The sequence below is a fragment of the Rhincodon typus genome, chromosome 16, assembly GCF_021869965.1.
Source record: "Rhincodon typus isolate 14 chromosome 16, sRhiTyp1.1, whole genome shotgun sequence".
Taxonomy (NCBI): Eukaryota; Metazoa; Chordata; class Chondrichthyes; order Orectolobiformes; family Rhincodontidae; genus Rhincodon; species Rhincodon typus.
Genome location: NC_063347.1, coordinates 11,847,524 through 11,869,626, shown reverse-complemented (window position 1 = coordinate 11,869,626; position 22,103 = coordinate 11,847,524). Strand labels below are relative to the sequence as shown.

At 42.9% G+C, this 22,103-nt stretch overlaps 1 protein-coding gene across 3 annotated transcripts in view; it reads left to right on the top strand.

The window, feature by feature from the left end:
- The window catches only part of mst1rb (macrophage stimulating 1 receptor b), a 118,304-nt gene that overhangs the window by 52,345 nt on the left and 43,856 nt on the right, over positions 1–22,103 (top strand). For all 3 annotated transcript variants that reach the window (XM_048606671.1, XM_048606672.1, XM_048606673.1), the window contains exons 3-5: positions 5,028–5,195; positions 13,631–13,747; positions 17,531–17,701. In XM_048606671.1, the coding sequence (XP_048462628.1) occupies positions 5,028–5,195; positions 13,631–13,747; positions 17,531–17,701 (456 nt within the window). The remainder of the gene's footprint in view (positions 1–5,027; positions 5,196–13,630; positions 13,748–17,530; positions 17,702–22,103) is intronic.

Here is a 22,103-nt window from a genome sequence, read left to right as displayed (position 1 = left end):
GGGGGTGGGAGGTTGTGTGAGAAAGAGTTGTGGTGGTGGGGGAGGGGGTAGGTAGCTGCTGTGGTAGTTGTGGAGTGGGGAACCTCTGACATTTCTGACCTGCATAGTTTGATAATACAAAAGCTGGACCTGTATCTCCAAATTCCATTCCCGAGGCTACCAACACGAACCACAGGTAACTGTCTGACACTAAAGCAGACTATTTGCAACCTGGGTGTCAGATTTGCCCCTGAGAAGCCAGTGATATGTGCGAACCACAAATTTCCACAGTAATATCGTTCAAGTTCACTCCTCCCTCACATAAATTATGCCTCTTACCTCGAAACGTGTGTATTCCAATGCACTCCCAGTTGGCTATCTCCTGTCTATAAATTGAAGGTCATCTAAAACACTTGTATCCCAGCGTGCTTGCTTGCACGTTCCCCTCTCACTCATGACCCTCATGCTCACTGACCTGTGATGGCTTCTGGTCAAGCAATGCCTTGATTTTAAATTCTTAACCTCATTTACAAACCTAGTCTTGGCCTCCCTCCCCCACTCCATCGCAGTCATATTCTCCAGCTCCATAACCCTCTGCAATACCCACTCTCATCTAACTCGAGCCTTTTCAGCAACTCTGATTTTAATCGCCTTTCCATTGGTGACTGTGCCCTCAGCTGCCTGAGCCCCCCCAAATCTGCAAATCCTTCCCTAAACCTCCCCACATCTCTGTCCTCCTTTAAGGCCCTCTTCTTAAACTCCACCTCTTTAACCAAGTGTTTGACCAGCTGTTGTAAAATCGACTTCTGAAGCCCAGTCTAATTTTGCTTCGTAATGCTCCTGTGAAGAACCTTGGGAATGATTTTTCATGGTGAAGGCATTGCATCAAGCTAAGTCACTCTTGTGTATTTGATTTTGAATCATGAACCTGTGGACTGCTTGTTTGTGTAGTGTTATTCTAGAATATATTTGCAAATGTACAAAACACATCACAGCAAATTAGTGTTGATCTTGATGAAAGCAAACAGCTCCTAATGAAAGCGGCAAGACCAGGAGTGAGTAAGTGGTGCTGAACTGTGGCTCTTGCATGCTATATTTTACATTTATAATATTGTAAAAGTTACACCCTTGCTTGCAATTCCTGACTGTCAGACTTTCAAATCAGACTTTGGTGTCTCACTGTGACATGAGCCTTGGGATAGCTCATTTGAGACAGCTGCATGATGTACTAATGACTGAAACAAACGTTTGACAAATCACGACTGAACATGCAGTCCATATTCCACTCAAAGATAGTAAGAACTGCTGATGCTGGAGCCTGAGATAACACAGTGTGGAGCTGGAGGAACACAGCAGGCCAGGCAGCATCAGAGGAGGGTCCCGACCCAAAACGTCAGCTTTTCTGCTCCTCTGATGCTGCCTGGCCTGCTGTGTTCCTCCAGCTGCACACTGTGTTATCTCAGTCTATATTCCAGTTGACTATGCAGCTCAGTGAATCAAGTAGCTGAACTTGTAATGAGGAAATACCAGAAAGGTGAGGAAAATGATGTGAACTGAACTAAAGGGAGATAAAAGCAAGGGAAGGGGCAACAGGGTAGGTCAAATACAATGGGCCGATTTGTTTCTTTAGACTTATTTTAATCAACCTGATCAGGCATGTTATGATACACTTCCAGGATAGATGGGACTTGGACCCATGCTTCCTGTCCTAGAGGTGGAGATACTACCACTGCCTGGCTTCTTTGTACAAAACCTAGGTGCATGGATCCTGCAGAAATTGTCTGGCAAGTTTAATCTTCCCCTACTCCCAGGATACTGCACAAATATCTTCGACTCTGAATTAGTGTCGGAGGCTTAGGAGAGATCTGGCTGCGTATATTTTTTTTACAAATAACCCATTTCTCCTTTTATTAACTAACTTGCAATCAAATTACTTAAAATATTCATTGAAAATTGTCTTCTTCACCACAGGAGGGAATTTTGGACAGGCTCCAATGTATCCATTGGAGTTTGTTGGAAGTTAGAGGCAATTTGATTGAAATGTGCAAGTTCCTGAGGGGCCTTGACTGTGTGGGTTTGGAAAGGATGTTTCCTGATACAGAGGGTCTATAACCAGGGGTCTACTGTTTAAAAATAGGGAGTCACTCAATTAAAATAGATGAGGTGATTTTTTTTGTCACAGAGGGTCATGAGGAACACTCTTCCTCAAAAAGTGATAGAAACAGAGTCTTTGAAATATTTTTATGATGGAGATAGACAGATTTTTGGAATGAAAGATTAATTAAGGTAGGCAGTAATGTGGAATAATCAGATCAATACTGACCTTACCGAAAGACGAAACAGCTGAGTGGCTTATTTCTGCACCTAATTTGTAAGTATGTACATAAGTTATTTTCCTGCCAAGTTAAGATCTTAAAATTTGTGACATAATTAAATTTGAGGGGTGAGGTGGAGTGGTGGTAATGTCACTAGCTTTAGTAGTCTAGGCTACTGACCTGGGGCATGGGTTCAAATCCCATTCATGGCAGAAAATGGAATTACAACAAAATCTGGAACTAAAAGCAAATCTTAATAATACCATGATATTATAATAAAAAGATCATCTGGTTCATAAATAGAATATCCTTTATTGTTACACATACTCAGGTACAGGAGTACAGTGAAAGATTTTACAATGTTGTCTCTTATGGCGCTATCTTGCGTACAAATACCCAGGTACGTATCTTGGATATAAAAGAGGAATAAAATACAGGAAGTAGTTGCATTACTTTTCAGCGTTTAAAGAATAAGTTAGAAATAAGACATAGTTAAAGGATTGACATTAGTCGTAAAAAAAAAGAATCAAATAAACATTACATTGCGGTAGCTGAGCACAGGGGGCTCCCACACATGGTCTGACCATCCGCACCAGATCCCAGCCTAAAATAATATTTCTTCAAGAAGGAAATCAATCATTTTGGGTGACACAGTGGTTAGCACTGCTGCTTGACAGTGACAGGGACACGGGTTCGATTCCAGCCTTTGGTGACTGTCTGTGTGGAGTTTGCATGTTCTCCCCGTGTCTGTGTGGGTTTCCTCTGGGTGCTCCAGTTTCCTCCCACAGTCTAAAGATGTGCAGGTTAGGTGTGTTGACTATGCTAAATGTGGGGTTACAAAGATAGGGTGGGTTGCTGTTCAGAGGGTAGGCACAGACTTGATGAGTGAATGGCCTCATCTACACTGTCGGGATTCTATGGCTCTAATGAGTAACAGGTTTTATAAAAGGCCTTTAATTTGGCTCTGAAATTGCTCAAATCCTGTTGACACGTAACCGTTACATTTTGTAGCGCGCTTTGTCAGGGTCTAAGGCTTGAGAACTTTCAACACTAGGTTTTGCTATTCCAAACCCAACCCCCACCATCCCTTCCTTTCCATCATTGCCACATTTCTTTGTCGTTCACTGCACCCTAACTATTTTTTTAACCTGTCCACTCTATCCTGAAATGGGTTTCTGTTTTCATTTTCTTTCGCCGCCCCCTGCCTTGTATCTATTATCGTCTGTTACCTTCCCTACCTTGAGTCTATGCTAAATGAACCTGGAGCAAAAATAGAAAGTGCCAGACAACATCGGCAGGTCTGACAGCATCTGCGGAGATATTTTTTCTGCAGCGTGCTCTGTTTTATTTCACATCTTCAGCATTCACAGTATTTTGGTATTATGTTGATGAAGGACATTGGTTAGGCCACTTTGGGAATACTGCATTCAATCCTGGTCTCTCTGTTCTAGCAAAGATGTTGTTAAACTTGTAAGGGTGTGGAAAAGGTTTACAAGGATGTTGCCAGGATTGGAGGGTTGGAGCTATAGGGAGAGGCTGAATAGGCTGGGGCTATTTTCCCTAGAGCGTTGGAGGCTGAGGGGTGACCTTCTAGAGGTTTATAAAATCATGAGGGGCATGGATAGCGTGTACAGCCAAGGTCTTTTTCCCAGGGTAGCAGGGTCCAAAACTAGAGGGCATAGGTTTAAGGTGAGAGGGGAAAGATTTAAAAGGGACCTGAGGGGCACATTTTTCACACAGAGGGTGATGCGTGTATGGAATGAGCTGTCAGAGGAAGTGGTGGAGACTGGTACAATTACAGCATTTAAAAGGCATGTGGATGGGTATACGAGTAGGAGGGGTTTAGAGGGATATTGGCTAAATGCTGACAAATGGGACTAAATTAACTCAGGATATCTGGTCAGCATGGATGAGTTGGACTGAAGGGTCTGTTTCCGTGCTGTATAACTCCATGATTCTACGATTCTGTAACCCATGTTTGCTGACCATGTGTCCTGCGCAGGTCTTTCTTTCATTTATACCAACTGAGATCCCTTTTAAATAGATTTGATTGTGTGACTAGGTTAACTGTTACCAGGGGTAGGTTGATGAGAAAAAAACAGAACATGAACAAATGTAGAATTTTGTTTTCACTTCAATTATTTTCCATTATCAAATGAAAATGTGGACAAATTCTTCACTATTGTACAAACAAACCTATTTCATAAGCCAGGGAAAATAAAACCACATTAACACCTCAAAAAATGTTGTTTGGTTGCATAGAACTTGAGTATTGTTGAAAACAGAAACATTGTTGAAGCTTTCCATTTTGCAAGAATCAGAACAGAATTGCAAGAATACCGAATCTAAGAAATCACTGTTCTCTTTGAGATTTTACATTCGGTCCTGATGAGAGTGAAATGGAAAGCTTCAGCAATGTGTCTCTTTTCTCGACAATGCTTTAAAGAATACATACACTGGACACCACTCCCTGAGAAATGGTCAAAAATAGGTTGCGGTCTTTCCTTACGAAAGTCTTTTTGAAACGTTATGTGGTAGAGGCACATCATTCTATTGCTTTCACACCCCGATAAACACCCACCACAGGCTAACTTCTGTCTTGCAAGGTTCCATGTTAACCATTGGTCCTCCTAAAGTGTACATCAACGTCTTCCAGATGAACAATATTACCCCTTCCTCAATCACTTACAGATTGATAGATGACTATTTGCTTTCTCCTCATTTTTTTTTCAGGGCGGGAGAGAGTGTTGGGACAAACCAACCAAGACCTCACAAGCCCTCAACCGAATCGATCGATTTGACGGAGAGCTGGATGACACAAAACTGACATCTATCATTGTAACGGTAATAGGTGACTACACTGTGGGTCACCTTGGAACAGCTGATGGACGACTCTTACAGGTAAAAGGTGTTTGGATTGCACGGGGTGGGGTTTGTAATTGGTTTAATTGGTTATATACCTCTGCTCATTCGTACTGGCTTATGGCTGTAGCTGGAGGAAGGGTGCATTGACCCTCCTTTGCCTCTCTTCATTGGTATGGCACCAGCCCAGTTGCTATGAGACTCCATAAGACACAGGAACAGATGCAGGCTGTTTAGCCCAATGAGTCTTCCCTGCCATTCAGTGAGATCGTTGCTGATCTGATAATCTTCAACTCCACTTTTCTGCCTTTTCCCCACAACACCTGATTTCCTTACTAATAAGCAATCTGTTGATCTCAGCCTTGAAAAAGCTTAATGACCCAGGCTCTACAGACCTATTCTACAGGTTAACAACTCTCTAAGAGAAGAATCACCTCCTCAGCTATGTCTTAAATATGCAACGCCTTACTCTGAGATTGAGCCCTCTGGTCCTAGACTGTCCCACAAGGGGAAGCAACTTTTCTGCTTCTATCTTGTCAAGTCCTACAGGAATCCTATATGTTTCAATAGTGTCACTTCTCATTCTTCTAAATTCCAATGAATATAGGCCCCTCCTCATAAGACAGTTCCTCTATGCATGGTGTCAGCCTAGCGAATCTTCTCTGGACTGACTCCAATGCCAGTATATCTTTCCTTAGATAAGGGACCCAAAACTGTTCACAGTGTTCCAGCTGTGGTCTGACTAGCGCCTTGTGTAGTTTTAGCGAACTTCCTCCTACTTTGTTACTCCATTACCTTTGAATACTATTTGCGTTCCCTATTATCTGATGAACTTGGATGGTATAACTTGTTGTGCAGTTAGAAAAATTGTAATGGCCTGAGGAACTGGCTTATTATAAAGCTGCCCAGGTCTTGGGAACTCTGAATTTGAACTTTGTGCGCAACTTGCATCTTATGTAAGCTAGCTCAGGGCGGGTGAAATAACTCCACAGAAGCCAGTATACCGTCACCAAGTCACCGTTTATTTACAGAGATAACAAGGTGTAGAGCTGGATGAACACAGCAGGCCAAGCAGCATCAGAGGAGCAGGAAAGCTGACGTTTCGGGTTGAGACCCTTCTTCAGAAATCAGACTGCTTGGCCTGCTGTTTTCATCCAGCTCTACACCTTGTTATCTCAGATTCTCCAGCATCGGCAGTTCCTACTATCACCGTTTATTTACATATGTGTAGTACTTCGCACTGGTCTGGTTTTCTCAGAGCCAGCTTTCAGAGTGAACAGATCCTCTGGCACTCCTGTTTATATCTGTCAGCCAGGGCTCCCTGATTAGACCAGTGAATGGAATGAATCCATTATCGATTGTTGGAAAAAAAATCCATCAGGTTCACTAATGTCCTTTAGGGAGGGAAATCTGTCATTCTTACCTGGTCTGGCCTACATGTGACTCCAGACCCACACCCATGTGGCTGCCTCTTAAATACTCTCTTGACAATTAGAGACGGGTAATAAAAGCTGGCCTAGTGAGTGATGCCCTCATCTCATGAATGAATTAAAAAAAAGTGTCAGTTGTGTGGCAAATTAGTCCCCTGAATAGGCTACATGTTGCCTGTGGGAGAATGGTGTTCCTGACTCCCGGAAAATGGCCCGGAGAGAGGCGAGGTAGTGCTGACCAACAGATTTCTTCCTCCAAGATGATTCCTACCTGTGAGCAAAAATCCTGCCTTCAATTGCAAAATCTACACTGACTGTTCAGTGCAGTATTGAAGGAATGTTGCACTGTCAGCGGAATTGTATTTTTGATTAGGAATTATATAAAGGGCCTTTTCAGGGCCTGACTTGGAAATATATCCATGTTCCCTCACTGTCGCTGGAATTCCCTCCCTGACGTCATTGTAGGTCAACCCACAGCACATGAACTGCAGCGGTTCAAGAAGCCAGCTCACCACCACCTTCTCAGTGGCAACTAGGGATGGGTACAAAATGCAGCCCACATCCCACCAATAAGTAAATAAATAAATAAAATCCAGTCCTGTGGCAATATTGTATGAAATATCATATGTTTCTTCCTAAGTGTCCCCCACTTAATATTTATCCTTCACCTAATGAAGAGCTAGATTATCCAATAATTTTCACATTGCAGTCTGTGGGAGCTTGCTTTGAGCAAATTGGCGGCTGAGTTTCCGACATCACAGAAGGAAAGCATCTCATTGGGTGTGTAGCCTCACTTCAAGAAGTCCTGAAATCTTGAAAGGTGCTATTTAAATGAAAAAAGATCTTTATTTGGTGAACTGGTTGGATTCTGGTTATCTCCTGCTAGATTTTCTTTCTGGTGCTAGTCAGCCGGTTGTTTACAATACAGTCTGATAATTTGCTGTCACGGGATCCAAGCTCATGATATGAAGTTGCTATTCCAGTACCATGACAGCACCCTTATTGTTACTGATCAGACAATGGAAAGTTTTGACATTGCAAAGTGATGGTGGCCACACCTGAACCATTAAGTGTGAAGTGAGTTTTACTATTTGCTGTCAGCGTGGGAGTTTGTATTTCAAGCAGAACAGTTGGTTACTCTTTAGAATTGTTATTTTTCCAAATATGTTTCTGATTCTTTTCCAAGCTTGCGGCTAATATAAAGCACACATATCTATCTGTTCTGACTGTGTGTATTTTATTTTAATTAAACATTTCATCAGGTGAAGTTCCCATTCAATGTATTGTTGGAACTCAGTGAATTCTGACCAACTCTCTCTCAGGAATTCGGAATCACACGTGCTCTGTGAGGGCTATTGCTGTTTGTAACTACTGTTGCCTGAGTAGCTGTGAAAGTTGTTGCTTGAAGTTTGTTAGTCTCTTGGCCTCCTCCTGTAGATGTCTAAGTGGCTCGAAGTGCTGTGTTCAAGTTAAAGATGTCTGCATTAATGATTTCTGAAGAAGGGTCCAGACCCGAAAAGTCAGCTTTCCTGTTCCTCTGATGCTGCCTGGCCTGCTGTGTTTCTCCAGCTCCACACTGCGTTATCTGCATTAATGATTCTCCTGTTTCCATGGCACCTCCCCCCCAAACCCCCGTCTCATCAGATATTGGTTTGCTCCATGATGGTCCTCTCTGTGATAAGAATCTCCTGGTGTCTACCTCAGAGGCCTAGGAAGTGCATGATTCACTGGCTTCTCTTTCTGTCCAGGCCATCTTCTCAATCGAAAGAGCTTTCCATTTCTGTTCGCCTCTTCCAATTCCCTTTCAAAAAGTTAACCTTCCCAGGTCATGGCAACCGGTGACTGTCTGTCTCCGAGCCATCAGTGTCAATGTCCACCATCTTCATATTCCACTGGCATGTGTCTTTCTAATGAAGTTATGGGCACCCAGTGGCCAGTTCACTGTACAAAAGGTCTCTACATCTACAGTGTTCAGAAGATATTTATCAGGATGTTACCAGGGGAATGGAAGGTTTGAATTATGAGGAGAGGCTGGAATGGCTGGGACTTTTTTCACTGGAGCATCGGAGGTTGAGGGGTGACCTTATAGAGGTTTATAAAATCATGAGGGGCATAGATAAGGTGAATGGCAGGTTTTTTTTCCCCTAGTGTGGGAGATTTCAAGATTAGGTGGCATATTTTTAAAGTGAGAGGAGAAAGATTTAAAAAAGACACGAGAGGCAACCTTTTTAAACAGAGAGTGGTTCGTGTATGGAATGAACTTCCAGAGGAAGTGGTGGATGCGGGTACAGTTACAACGTTTAAAAGACATTTGGGTAAGTACATGAATAGGAAAGGTTTGGAGGGAAATGAGCCAAGCGCAGGCAGGTGGGACGAATTTAGTTGGGATTGTGGTCGGACCAAAGGGTCTGTTCCCATGCTGTGTGACTGTACGAGTCTGCCTGTATGGTGAACATGAGTGGGCCAGTGCAGATGTCATTGGCTTAGCAATGGGTGTGTGCATCAGCACACTCCAGGATTTCTGAGCCAGGGAACTTGTCCTGTAAGGAGATGCCAAGGATACACCTGAAACACTGAAGGCGTTTTTCTTCTGCTGAGCAGTTGTGCAGGTCACATCACTGTAGGGGACTGTGCTGAAAATGTAGACATGGTAGACTCGCAGTTTGGTCTTCTCAGTCAGATAGCTGCAGTTTCACACTCTATTACTCAACTTTCGTGTTCGATTCCCCTTTCAAGTCGACAAGTTTGTTCAATTGTATTTTCCACAGACCTGCGCCCCCATACATTTTGTATAAAATTGTGCTCGTCCTCAGTAGAAAATTGAAAAAAAGAAGACTGGGGAATACAAAAAGAGGTGGAGCTATTGGAATGGGTGTGGCAGGGGATGGGGAAACTGGAAAGGGAGTGCTATTGAACCTGAAGACAGGGCTCCCAGCTAGATCACCCAAGTGGGGCTTGGAACATGGCAGAATGGGATGTCAGCCCTTTAAAGAATCTCTGACCTCTCTAGACATCCAGCCACCCCTCCCCCATGCCCACCATCCATGCTGTTGTGCTATAATTGGAGATCAGGTTGTCTGTTGCAATCTCGTTGAAATTAAAAACAACTAAAGCACACATTGTGGTCAAGAGCTGTCTCTTCTGTCTGAGGGAGTGTTGTGGTGACCATACCTTGGATCTCTTAATGGTGCACTGTGGTTAGGAAGGGTTTTTTAAAAATTTTACTCTTAGCCCCTAACAGTTTGAGGCAAAGAAGTAGACTAAAATATTGAAGAGAAACCCGCAGTTTAAATCACAAAGAAGGAAGTTTGGCTGATCTGGTTGAGAAACAAAACTTGTTTTGTAAAATTGATTGGTAATTGAAACAAAGGATTGTTTTAAAGAGGATCAGGCAGGCCATGAGAATGCGCAGTGGAATTAGAGGGATATGTTGATATAGTGATTATTCTGGAATATTGCAAACAAGTATGTAATTTTTATGTAAGGTCAATTCATGCCTTAAACAACATTATTCAGTTGGCCCATGCAGAGCCAAGTGAACAATTTTCCCATGTGTTTGTATGTAAAGGAAAGGAAAAATGAATAAACTTTTGAAAAATGGACTAAAAAGACTTGACTGGATGACTGCTGTTAAATGTCAAAGAGATGTACAGCACGGAAACAGACCCATCGGTCCAACTAGTCCAGCTGACCATAGAACCACTATAGTGTGGAACCAGGCCATTCAGCCCAACAAGTCCACACTGACCCTCCGAAGAGCATCCCACCTCTTACCCCTTCCCTGTAACCCTGCATTTCCCATGGCCAACACACCTAACCTACACATCCCTGAATACTATAGACAATTTACCATGGCCAATTCACCTAGCCTGCACACCTGGGAGGAAACTGGAGCATCTGGCAGAAACACATGTTTGGCAAACTTGCCTTCATTGGTCAGAACATTTGAATATAGTAGTTGGGACGTCATATTGTAGCTGTACAGGACTTTGGCGAGGCCACTTTTAGAATCCTGCATTTAACTCTGGTCTTCATTCTATAGGAAAGATATTGTGAAACTTGAAAAGGTTCAGAAAAGGTTTGCAAGGATGTTGCCAGGGTTGGAGGGTTTGAACTACAGGGAGAGGCTAAATAGGCTGGTGCTATTTTCCCTGGAGCATCAGAGGCTGAGGGGTGACCTTTTAGAGGTTTATAAAATCATGATGGGCATGGATCGGTTGAATAGCCATGGTTATTTTCCCAGGGTAGGGGAGTCCAAAACTAGAGGGCATAGGTTTAAGTTGAGAGGAGAAAGATTTAAGAGGGACCTGAGGGGCAACTTTATCACACAGAGCGTAGTGCATGTTTGGAATGAGCTGCCAGAGGAAGTGATGTAGACTGGTGCAATTACAATATTTAAAAGGCATCTGGATGGGTTTATTTAGGATATCTGGTGATATGGTGGCTCAGTGGTTAGCACTGTTTCCTTACAGAGCCAAGTTTGATTCTAATCTTGGACAATGGTGTGAAGTTTGCACATTCTCCTTGTGTCTGCGTGGGTTTCCGCTCAGTGCTCTGGTTTCCTCCCAGTCCAAAGATGTGCAGGTTCGATGGATTAGCCTTGGCAAGTTGCCCAATAGTGTCCAGGGATGTGCAGGCTAGGTGGGTTAGCCATGAGATATGCAGGGTTACAGAGGTAGGAGGTTGGGTGGCTCTGGGTGGAATGCACTTCAGACGGTTGGTGCAGACTCAATGGGCCGAATGGCCTTTTTCCACCCTGTAGGGATTCTCTGATTCTATGATTCAGTGCATCATGTAGTTGTTACCCAGTTTTGGTAGCCAGTACCAAAATATGTGCTCTAACTTAAAAAATAATCGCAGCAACAAAAAAAATTTGATGAACTGCCATGGGTTGTACCTTCAAATTTTGAATGTACAGTTGAAGGGTCATAGTTTTAGGACAAGGGGTTGTGAGTTTGTAGAAGTCACTGCCTCAGAGTATGGTGGGTGCTGGGACAGTAAGTAAATTTAAGGAGGTGATAGGCAGATATTTAATTAGTAATGGGCTGAAGGGCTGTGAGGAGCGGGCAGGAAAGTGGAGTTGAGGCCGAGATGAGATCAGCCATGATAGTATTAAATGGCAGAGCAGGCTTGAGGGGCTGAATGGCCGACTCCTGCTCCATGTTCTTATAAGATTCTTGTCTCATGCTTGTCTCTAATACACAGTCAGTTTTTCTGTGTGCACTGCGTGGCTTGTGTTGTTTCTGTTATATGCCAAGAAAAACTGGTCTGCATTTTGATATCTGTTCAAATAGCATGTAATAATTCTATTGATCCTGATCTCTCTGCTCATGTTGAAATTTCAATATACAATCCTTACGCGAGTGGAGGTCTAGACCAAGAGTTTGTTTGCTTCACAGGAACGGAGTGATGTAGATAAAGCTCCTCATTTCTCCTGCCCACTAATTTTTCTCCTTAAACCTGGATTGAGCCAGATCTTGACATCGTTGTATCGCTGAGGTCAGTGTCCTTTAATAAAGGAGCTTTTCGTTTTGGTGCCTCTCATCCGCGAACAGCTTGCATTAAATAGACACACAAGTTTTGTACTCCTGTCTTCTTGCTTTTGCACAGTCAACCTAATGAAGAGAAATGGAACAAAAGGTCAGCACATGCCTCCTTTTAATTTGTATCTGACAATTACACTTCCCCTCCTATTTTCAATTCCTGTGAGTCTAAGGGAATTTGTGTTCTTGGAGGGAATTTCATTAGCTTATTCCAAACACAATATTGAAAGTACAGCCTTTGGATTTATGAAAACATGTTTGCAAAACAGAAAAGGATCCTTGAGCTCTCTCAGAACACCATATTCTGAATTAATTTTCTAACGTATGCCTGTAGGCAGATACTAATCATTATTCTGCAGTGGCTGATACTTAGGTGGTGTCTTTGATTCGCCAAAACATTTCACGTCAGAAAGAATGGAAAACCAAGAATAAGAATATTTTGAGAGCTGATGAAAGGTGAGTTGAAAAGATACATTTCAAGGGGAGCTTTGGAAACAGGAATGGAAGTAGTGAAAAGGAGAAGTAACGAAAGAAAGGAAGAGCAATAACAAGTTGTAGAGCTGGATGAACATGGCAGGCCAAGCAGCATCAGAGGAGCAGGAAAACTGACGTTTCGGGCCTAGACCCTTCTTCAGAAAATCTACGAAAGAAAGGAATTTGGGTGAGAGCTTCAGAGGTTGGAATCTAGATGGTGGTTAGTTTCCTGCCACCTAATTTGAAATGCTGGCTGGATGTGCAAAAGATTGAAATGGTGGTGTGTGAAACAGTTAGATTGGATTCAGCGGAGACAGGTATGGTGAGTAAGAGCAAGGGATATGTGAACGAAGACACCAAATTTGATTGTGCTTTTATTTTTCTTACTCATTGTTGGGATGTGGTTGTCACTGGCAAAGACAGCATTTATTGTCCATCCCTAATATCCCTTGATCTGCATGTCTTGCTGGACCATTTCAGAGGGTGGTTGAAAGCCAATCGCATTATAGTGGATTTGGAATCTCATATGGGACAGACCTGGTAAGGGTCGAATGGACAAAAATGCTGCGCATGCTGGGATCCAAGGTAGACAAGGAATCCAAGGCTGGAAGAACACAGCAAGTCAGGCAGCATCTGGAGGAAAGGAGGAGTCAATGTTTTGGGTATTACTTATTCCCCTTCTTCAGTTCTGAAGGAGGGTAATACCCGAAATATTGACTTCTCCTTTCCTCTAGATGCTGCCTGGCTAGCTGTGTTCTTCAAGGGTCTAATAGACTTTGGTGAACCAGAAAAATCTTTCCAACAATCATTTCATGATCACCATCATTGAAAAGGAAGAGTGTGCAAGGCCATGAGGTAAAGAGGGGGCTTTCTCATTTGGAGAGCCGATGATAGAACAAACAGTCTCTCCTACATTGTAACCATTCACTGATTAGGTGCATGTTATGAGAAGGCTGTTTCTGTTAACAGCTTTTGCTTTGATTTTACGAACTACCTTTGAAAATTCTGAATTCCTTTCTTCTTGTAGGTGATCATTCAACGATCCTTTAAACCACATGCAAATTTCAGCTTGAGTGAGTCGGATCCAGTTTCTCGAAAAGTTGCCCACTTGAATGACTCCTTGCTGTTTGTTACTGGCTCAAAGGTAAGAATTTAACAGGAGAAGTCTACTGTTATTCCATTTGGACAGGGAACGAATTGAATACAGAACCGGTCAGATATCACTGATGTAACCAACCTTTCTGTTCGCAAGTTCCTGATTTTATCTTCAAAACGTTACACAAGATTCATTTCATATGTTTACTATCTTTTACAGGCAGCTTTTGGTTTTGCATTGCCGTTCATTTTGAGGCTCTGGGAAAACATCACAGAATCAACCTTTTTATAAACATTTACAAGATATTTCCCTTCTGTATTTTCGTTATGAACAATTTTTGAACCCCACTTTTTGATTCATAACATTCTTGTCCAATAAATTAGTTTACTAACTAAATCTCTTCGGCTTATTGTTGAATCATCTACAATAGGTTTGGGTTGGACAAGGGCAACTGGTACATAGGAATACAACCCCTCCCAAGATCACTAGCCAAACCTCGGAAGGTTCATTTAGTTGGGGCAGAATCCTGGGATGCCTTTCCCAACGGCACTGTGGTATTATCTATGCTACGTACTGCAGCAGTTCAGGAAGGGCAGTTACAGACAGGCAATAAATGCTGACCTGGTCAGCGATGTTCTCTCTGCCAAAAACAAGGACTAGGGCAGCACGTATGTGCAGACATAACCTACTCTCCAGGCAAGCGTCACCCCAACTTGAAACTATCCTGTTGTTTCTTTGCTGTCGCTGCGTCAAATTCCTGAAACTTCCTCGTTAACACCATCGAGGGTCTATCAACACCACATGGACTGTGATGATTCAAGAAGGCAACTCACTACCACATTCTCAAGGGCGATTAGCAATGGACAATAAGTGCTGCCCTTCTTAGTATTGCTCATGACCCCTGAATTAATATAAAACTCTCGACTTGTGTATTTTTAAAAAAAAAAATTGGCTGCTTCTGACGTGAAAAATTGCTTGGCTCATCCTTTCCAAACAGCTCAGATGGAAAGAGGCCAGGGGTAAAAAGGGAACTTATGAGCTAATAATCTGTAATACAACAGATTGGTGCAACAACATCCTGTAACCTTTCAGTGCTTTGCTTTCAAATCTCTGAAATATTTGGAAATATATTGTGAAATATCGTTGCTGACGAACGCATGCATGCGCAGGAGTTTTTTAAAATTCTTACAAGGTGGTGTCTCAGATGTTGGACAGTCTAATGATCAGCAGTTCCTCCTGAGATGTAGTTAACTCAAAGTGATGCTTTTCAACTCATCACCTATCAAGGTTCCACTAATAAAGGCAAGTATCCTCCACAGTACAGGAAGAATCTGGATAGGGAGTGCAGAGAAGATTCACGAGGACAGAGATAGAGCTTAGTGGCATGGTGTAAAGATAACGATCTCTCCCATCAGCAAAATGTAGGAGCTGGTCATCGACTTCAGGAAGCGGAGTGGAAGACACGCTCCTCTCTGTATCAATGGTGGAGATGATCGAGAGCTTCAAGCTTCTAGGAGTAAATATCAGCAACAGTCTGTCCTGGTCCATCCACATCAACACTACGATCAAGAAAGCATACCAATACCTCAACTTTCTCAGGAGGCTAAGGAAATTCGGCATGTCCACAATGACTCTTATCAAATAAAATCTGAAAGGACTGTGGGTACTGTAAATCAGGAACAAAAACAGAAGTTGCTGGAAAAGCTCAGCAGGTCTGGCAGCACCCGTGAAGAAAAAAATCAGAGTTAACATTTCGGATCCGGAACATTAACTCTGATTTTTTTCTTCACAGATGCTGCCAGGCCTGCTGAGCTTTGCCAGCAACTTCTGTTTTTATTCATGACTCTTACCAATTTTTTATAGCTGCACCCATCTGGATGCATCACAGCTTGGTATGGAAACTTCTCTGCCCAAGACTGCAAAAAATTACAGAGATTTGTGAACACAGCCAAGTCCATCACAAAAACCAGCCTATCATTGACTCTGGTTACACTTCCTGCTGCCTCAGGAAAGCAGCCAACATGATCAAAGACCCCTTCCATCCCAGTTATACCCTCTTCCATCAGGCAGAAGATACAGAAGTTTAATAACAGGTACCGACAGATTCAAGATCAACTTCTTCCCCACTTTATCAGACTTATGAACAGACTTCTCATATGTTACAGTTGATCTTCCTCTGCATTTTTTCTGTGGCAGTGACACTATATTCTGCATTCTCAGCTATTACCGTGATGTACTCATGCAAGGCATGACCCATCTGGACTGCGCAAAACAACACACACCACCACACCTCAGCAACAACAAATCAAATCAAATGTTGCCTGGGCTGAAGAGTTTCAACTACAAAGAGAGTCTCGACAAGCTGGTGTTGTTTTCCTTATAGAGGAGGAGGGAGCTGTATAAAGTTCTGAGGGACTTAGGAGAAATGTTTCCTCTGAGCGAAGAGGTCAATAACACAGGAGAGCACAACGTTTAAGGCAGAGTGACTGATGAGAGGGTGTTTTCTCCCCACTCAATGGACGGTATGGGTGTGCAACTCAGCCTGGTAGAGGCGAGAGCCCTCGGGCTGTTCCAGAAGTATTTATAGAGGAGCTATAGCATGCATGATCACAGGATGAGCTCTTAATGGTGCAGTGACAGTGTCCCTGCCTCAGAACCAGGAGGCCCGGAGTTCAATTCCCACCTTCTCTAGAGGTGTGTAAAAACACTTCTGAGCAGGTTGATTATCTGTCTAAAGGAACAGGGGCCTACTCCTGATTTTATGTAAAATCAAATACAGAAAAAAATTCTGATATCTGCTGGTAACGTATCTTCAAACTACCGATGATTGATATCCCCGTGCAAAACAAATTCACCAGTTTTATGTTCAATTCTCTATGTAATGAAGACTAACGTGGGTTGGGACTGTATTTCAAGAATGTAATCCAATTGGCAAATGCATTTAAACATACAAACTAGGGGTGTGAATAGGCCACTCAGCCCCTTGAGTCTACTCCATCAGTCAGTAAGATCAGGGGTGACCTGACTATGACCTCAAACATGCGTTGGCCAACTTTCTATTAACATGAGCCCAGGAAATCTCCTCCCACGATTTTCAGAATAAATTAGTGACTACTTTACTTGATTAGAGTCCTGATTGTTGAACTGTGTCCCCTGAGTTCCAGCCTCTCTTCTCTAAGTGGAAACATTACTTTAGCAGCTATCTTTTCAAATCCCCTTGGGGTCTTGTACACCTTAATAAGATTCACCTCTAAGTGAATAGCTCCATCTTGTGTAATAAGGACAGTACATTGCCTTGAGCACCATGACATTGCAACTAAGTTAGGAACAGTCATAGAGTTTTTTACAGCACAGAAAAAGGCCCTTCAGTCTATCGTATCCTTCTTGGTCGTCAAGCAGCTATCTATTCTAATCCCATTGTACATGCTCTGTAGCCTTGTATGCTATGGCATTTCAAGTGCTCACCTAAATAGCTCTTAAATGCCTTGAGGGTTCCTGCCTTTCTGAACCTTTTAGTCAGTGAGTTCCAGATATCCACCACCCTCTGGGTAACAACATTTTTCCTCAAATACTCTCTAACCCTCTTACTCCTTAACTGAAATCTGTGCTCCTTAGTAATTGACCCTTGTATTAAGGGGGAAAAGTTTCTCCCTATCTCGGAAATCAATGGACATAACTTTGAACATCTCAGTCAGGACCCTCTCCTTCGCCTTCTCTGCTCTAGGGAACACAACCAGGGCCTACCTCATCTCTCCTCATAGTTGAAATTTCTCTAGAATGTTTTGTAATATACAAAGAAATATGTGGCATTCCTTTTTGTTATGATTTCAGGTGACTAAAGTACCAGTTGATGGGCCAGGCTGTCATCACTTCCTCACCTGCAAATCATGTCAGGTTGCACCATCCTTTATGAAATGTGGTTGGTGTGAAGGGTCCTGCACTCGGCAGCGGGAATGCCATAAAAAGTGGTTGCCAGATACTTGTACACCTGTTATTGTTGAGGTATGTTTCTAACAATGTATAAAACTTTTTGTTCAAAGCAGATTGGTTCTCCTGATGAACCAGCGAGCAGATCTGTTGGTCTCTGGGCCTTGCAGTTGATTACTGGTCTTGGATCCCTGTGTCAGACCCTCAGCTCCCAGTCAGAGGGCTGTAGGTCCAAGTATCACTTCAGAGGATTGTGCACACAGTCTTGGCTCAATGCTGTGCTCCACTGGCTTTGGCATGTCCAGTGGTTATGAAAGGTTCATATAACTGCAATTTATTTATATGTGAGTGGTGTTGTCTTGCAGATCAGAAGTTAAACCCTACTCTCTCTGCACATAACAGATCCTTGGCATACTTGAAGTAGGGCAGGAGAGTTCTCAAAGTGACTTGAGCATGATTTAATCTTCAACCTGCAGTACAGTAATTAACATAAATGGGGTCCCTGATTTACGAATGTACAAACCTGATCCCATGCAGTGTTTAGACATGTGAACATTTATGCTTATACACAGCTGCTTTCCATTGTCCTAGACTGAGTTCTAACTTTCACAATTTGACTCATGAAGCAACTCCAGAACGGAACCTGTTTGCAGCCTGTGTTGGAAAATTTAATTGTTCTTGTGAAAGATGCATAAATTGACAGTTGCGAATTCAATAATACAGTTGTACTTAAGTGCCTATAAGGTGCTTTGGGACTGTGTGAAAACATTACGTAAATACAACCCTTCCCTTCCATCCTCTTCCTCTTCTTCCCCTGATGTGGAGGTGCCAGTGTTGGACTGGGGTGGACAAGGTTAGAAATCACACAACACTAGGTTATAGTCCAACAGATTTATTTGAAATCACAAGCTTTTGGAGCGTAGCCCCTTCGTCAGGTGAAATGAGAGTGAAGTACACAGAACACTGAATTTATGGGCAGAGAGAGATCAAAAGACCATACAAATAGTGTGAATGGATTGCTGAATAAGTCTGTGCACGTGATCTGAAGTGTTAGACAGCGTGAGTAAAGTGTCAACAGCTGAATAAAAAGCCAAGGGATGACCTATAATTTGATTAAATGAGGCAGAGAGATAATTACAAAAAATTAAAAATATGGTGTTGCTGGAGATAAAACCAAATGACTGGAATAACATGATAAGTATAAGAGTCACATGCCGCAGGTCTAACTAAAGTAACAGGTAATCCACAACCATACACACTAATTAAAGTAGGGAGATCATAACAATTTACCCAGGTGATGGTGACAAAACAGGACAGTAAGGAAGATGTTACAGATACAGAACAGTGCGGTGGGGTCACATGTAGCGTGACATGAACCCAAGATCATGGTTGAGACCATCTCCATGGGTATGGGACTTGGCTATCAGTTTCTGCTCAGCGATTCTGTGTTGTGTATCTCGAAGGCCGCCTTGGAGGACGCTTACCCGAATATCGGAGACTGAATTGCTGAGCAGAAACTGATAGCCAAGTCCCATATTCAATACTCCACTCACACCATTTGTATGGTCTTTTGATCTCTCTGCCCTTGATCTCTCTCTGCCCATAAATTCTGTGTCTGTGTGCTCCTCTCTCATTTCACCTGACAAATGGTGATTTCAAATAAACCTGTTGGACTATAGCCTAGTGTTGTGTGTGACTTCTGCCTTTGTCCTTTCCCCGCATCCTGCCCCTTTGCTTCCACCTCCTGCTTTCCCTTTCAGCTTTGCGATCGTTTTCCACTTGGTTCCTCCCATCTTCTTTTCTCACTAGTCTACATGGACCAATCAGAGTGGCAATGCGAGTGGAAAAGCCAGCCTGGGCACCCAATGATCAGAGAGGAAAAGGTCAGCTAGGATTCCCACTGTTGGAAGTATATGTCCTGCTGGAAATTATTGAGTTGTGCTTAGCTGTGATACCATCCATTGTGTGATCTGGCAACGCTCACTGTCAATACTCATGCTTGAAGAAAGCCGATTTAGTAAAGAGGTGGTGTTGGAGATTGGAAGAAGTGCAGATGAACAAATACTTTTAAGAGGTTTTTGAAGAAAAACAGTTAGCCAAACTGTTGGGTGTGTGTGATAATTCACGTTAACCTACTGTTATAAATTAACAGGCTCCTGGTTGTAAAGTGAATGGTTCAATATTGGGATTATTCTCCTAAGACAAATTTGATTTATATTTGTTATAGCAGCCTGCCTCACACATAAAGAGTTAACATTAACCTATTTTATCTGAAAGTGGTTAGACTCCAACATTCCCTTGCTGTTTCCAAATGACCTTTGAGTTTTGTCTGTTGACGATTAGACTCTGAGCCTGTTTTGATTGCACAACGTTGCTGGTTTTATTAACAGAAGTCCACTGAGTTTTAACAGTGACCGTCTCTGTTCTCACCACTGAATGGACAGAATGGCTGAATCTAATGAGAAGCAATGGCAGTGGCTCATTCAACTGGACGTATTGAAACTTGACAAGTGGGAAGCTGCCTATCTTGCAGCTAAAAACAAATCAAAACCCTGAAATTTTTACAAATAGGAAATTGCAGAAAAATAGCAATCAAAAAATCAGGATGGTCTAGCTCAAGTGCAGCCAAGGGAATAACTTTACAGGTTACTGGCAGTCAGGTTGCAATCCTGTTAACTATTCTACCAGTTATCCACAGTTCTGTTTGGATCAACAATGCTGTTGAGAATCAGAGCTCAGGAAGGGACAATTTGGTTCATTTGTGCCTTTGGCAGCTCTTTGACAGAGCTACGCAATGAGTCTGAATCCTCTGCTCTATTCCCCCCGGCCCTTCAAACTTTAATACTTCTATGGCTGATTGAATTTCCTTTTGTAAGTTCTTACCCAATCTGCTTCCACTCCCCTTTCAGGCAGTTCATTCCAGGCCATAACAACTCACTGCGTTCAAAAACAGAAAATCCTCATCTCCTTTCCAATTCCTTCACCTTAAACCCGGGACCTCTGATTGCTGCTCCTACTGCCATTGGAGACAGTTTCTGCTTGTTGACTTTATCAAACCACCTCATGAATGAAAACACTTCTATTAAATTTCTGCTTGACCTTCTCTGCTGTATGGAGATTGGGCTTTCCATGTAACTAAAAACTTACATCTCATCATAGTGCAGAAGCAGACCATTCGGCCCCTTGAGTCCACCCCCTATCCCTGTAACCCTGCATTTCCCTTGGCTAACCCACTGAACCTGCACATCCCTGACACACTATGGTCAATTTAGCATGGCCAACTCACCTAACCTGCACATCTTTGGACTGTGGGAGGAAACTGGAGTACCTGGAGGAAACCTACACATACAAGGGGAGAATGTGCAAACTCCACACAGACAGTCACCCAAGGCTAGAATCAAACCCAGGTCCCTGGCGCTGTGAGGCAGCAGTGCTAACCACTAAGCCACCATGCTGCCCATCTCTGATGCTCTCTGAGGTTAGTCTCTTTGACTCTAAGGTCTTAAAATCCTTCCTAAAGCTATCCAGTGAACCATTGAGGTTTTGCATTACTTCCTTGCTTTGATACCGTGCCAGTGATTGTAAAGGCAAAGATCTTCCTGCTATGGCCCTCACTCGAAGTGAGGAGGACATTTTCCATGGAGGACAGCCCATAGAAGGAACCTGCACGTGTAATCTTTTAATTTGGGAGCATACCTTGCTTGGTCGTCAAGTTCTGAGGTGGTGCTCAAACCCAGAAATTCGGGCTCAGAGACCACGGATCCTATATCTTTACAAGATGACCAACAACCCCCATCTATTTTCTAACCTGGTTTTCCCTTCTCAAGAAGTGATCCTTGAATCTATTTTGTTGTCCATCTCAATGACCTTCTCAAAATGTCCTTAAATGTTTTTTTTCCTCTATTTTATTGATGTGCACTGCCATTGGTCCCAACATTGTTTCACCTTACCTCAAAACCAGTGGGGGCTCAGTCAGTGAATTGAGTCAAGGCTTGGTTAAGTAGGTTTTGATCGACAAGGACGTTTAGGGTTGTGGTGGGTGGGGCCACAGGCAGGAAAGTGGAGTTGAGACTGCAACCAGATCAGCATGATCTTATTGAAGGGTGGAGCAGGCTTGGAGGGGCCGAATAGCCTGCATCTCCTCCTGTGTAGGAAACAGTGAATAAAGTTCAGCTTCATGCACACTTGGAAGTTGGTGCCGCATGAGGCAGGGCTTTCTTTAACAAGACCTCAACACTTCCACAGTCGTTTATTTAGATGTTGTTGTGGCTCAATTGGTAACGCTCTCGTCTCTGAGTCAGAAAGTTGTGGCTTTATGTCCGACCCTAGAGGAACATGTGCACCAGAAAGGGACATTGACGCTCTGATTGGACCTGAAGAAATGGCGTAATGATTTTTCCTAGGAGGTGGAGCCACTGGCAAGACTGGTATTTGTTACCCATACCCAACTGCCTTTGGCAATGTTGAGAGCCACTGC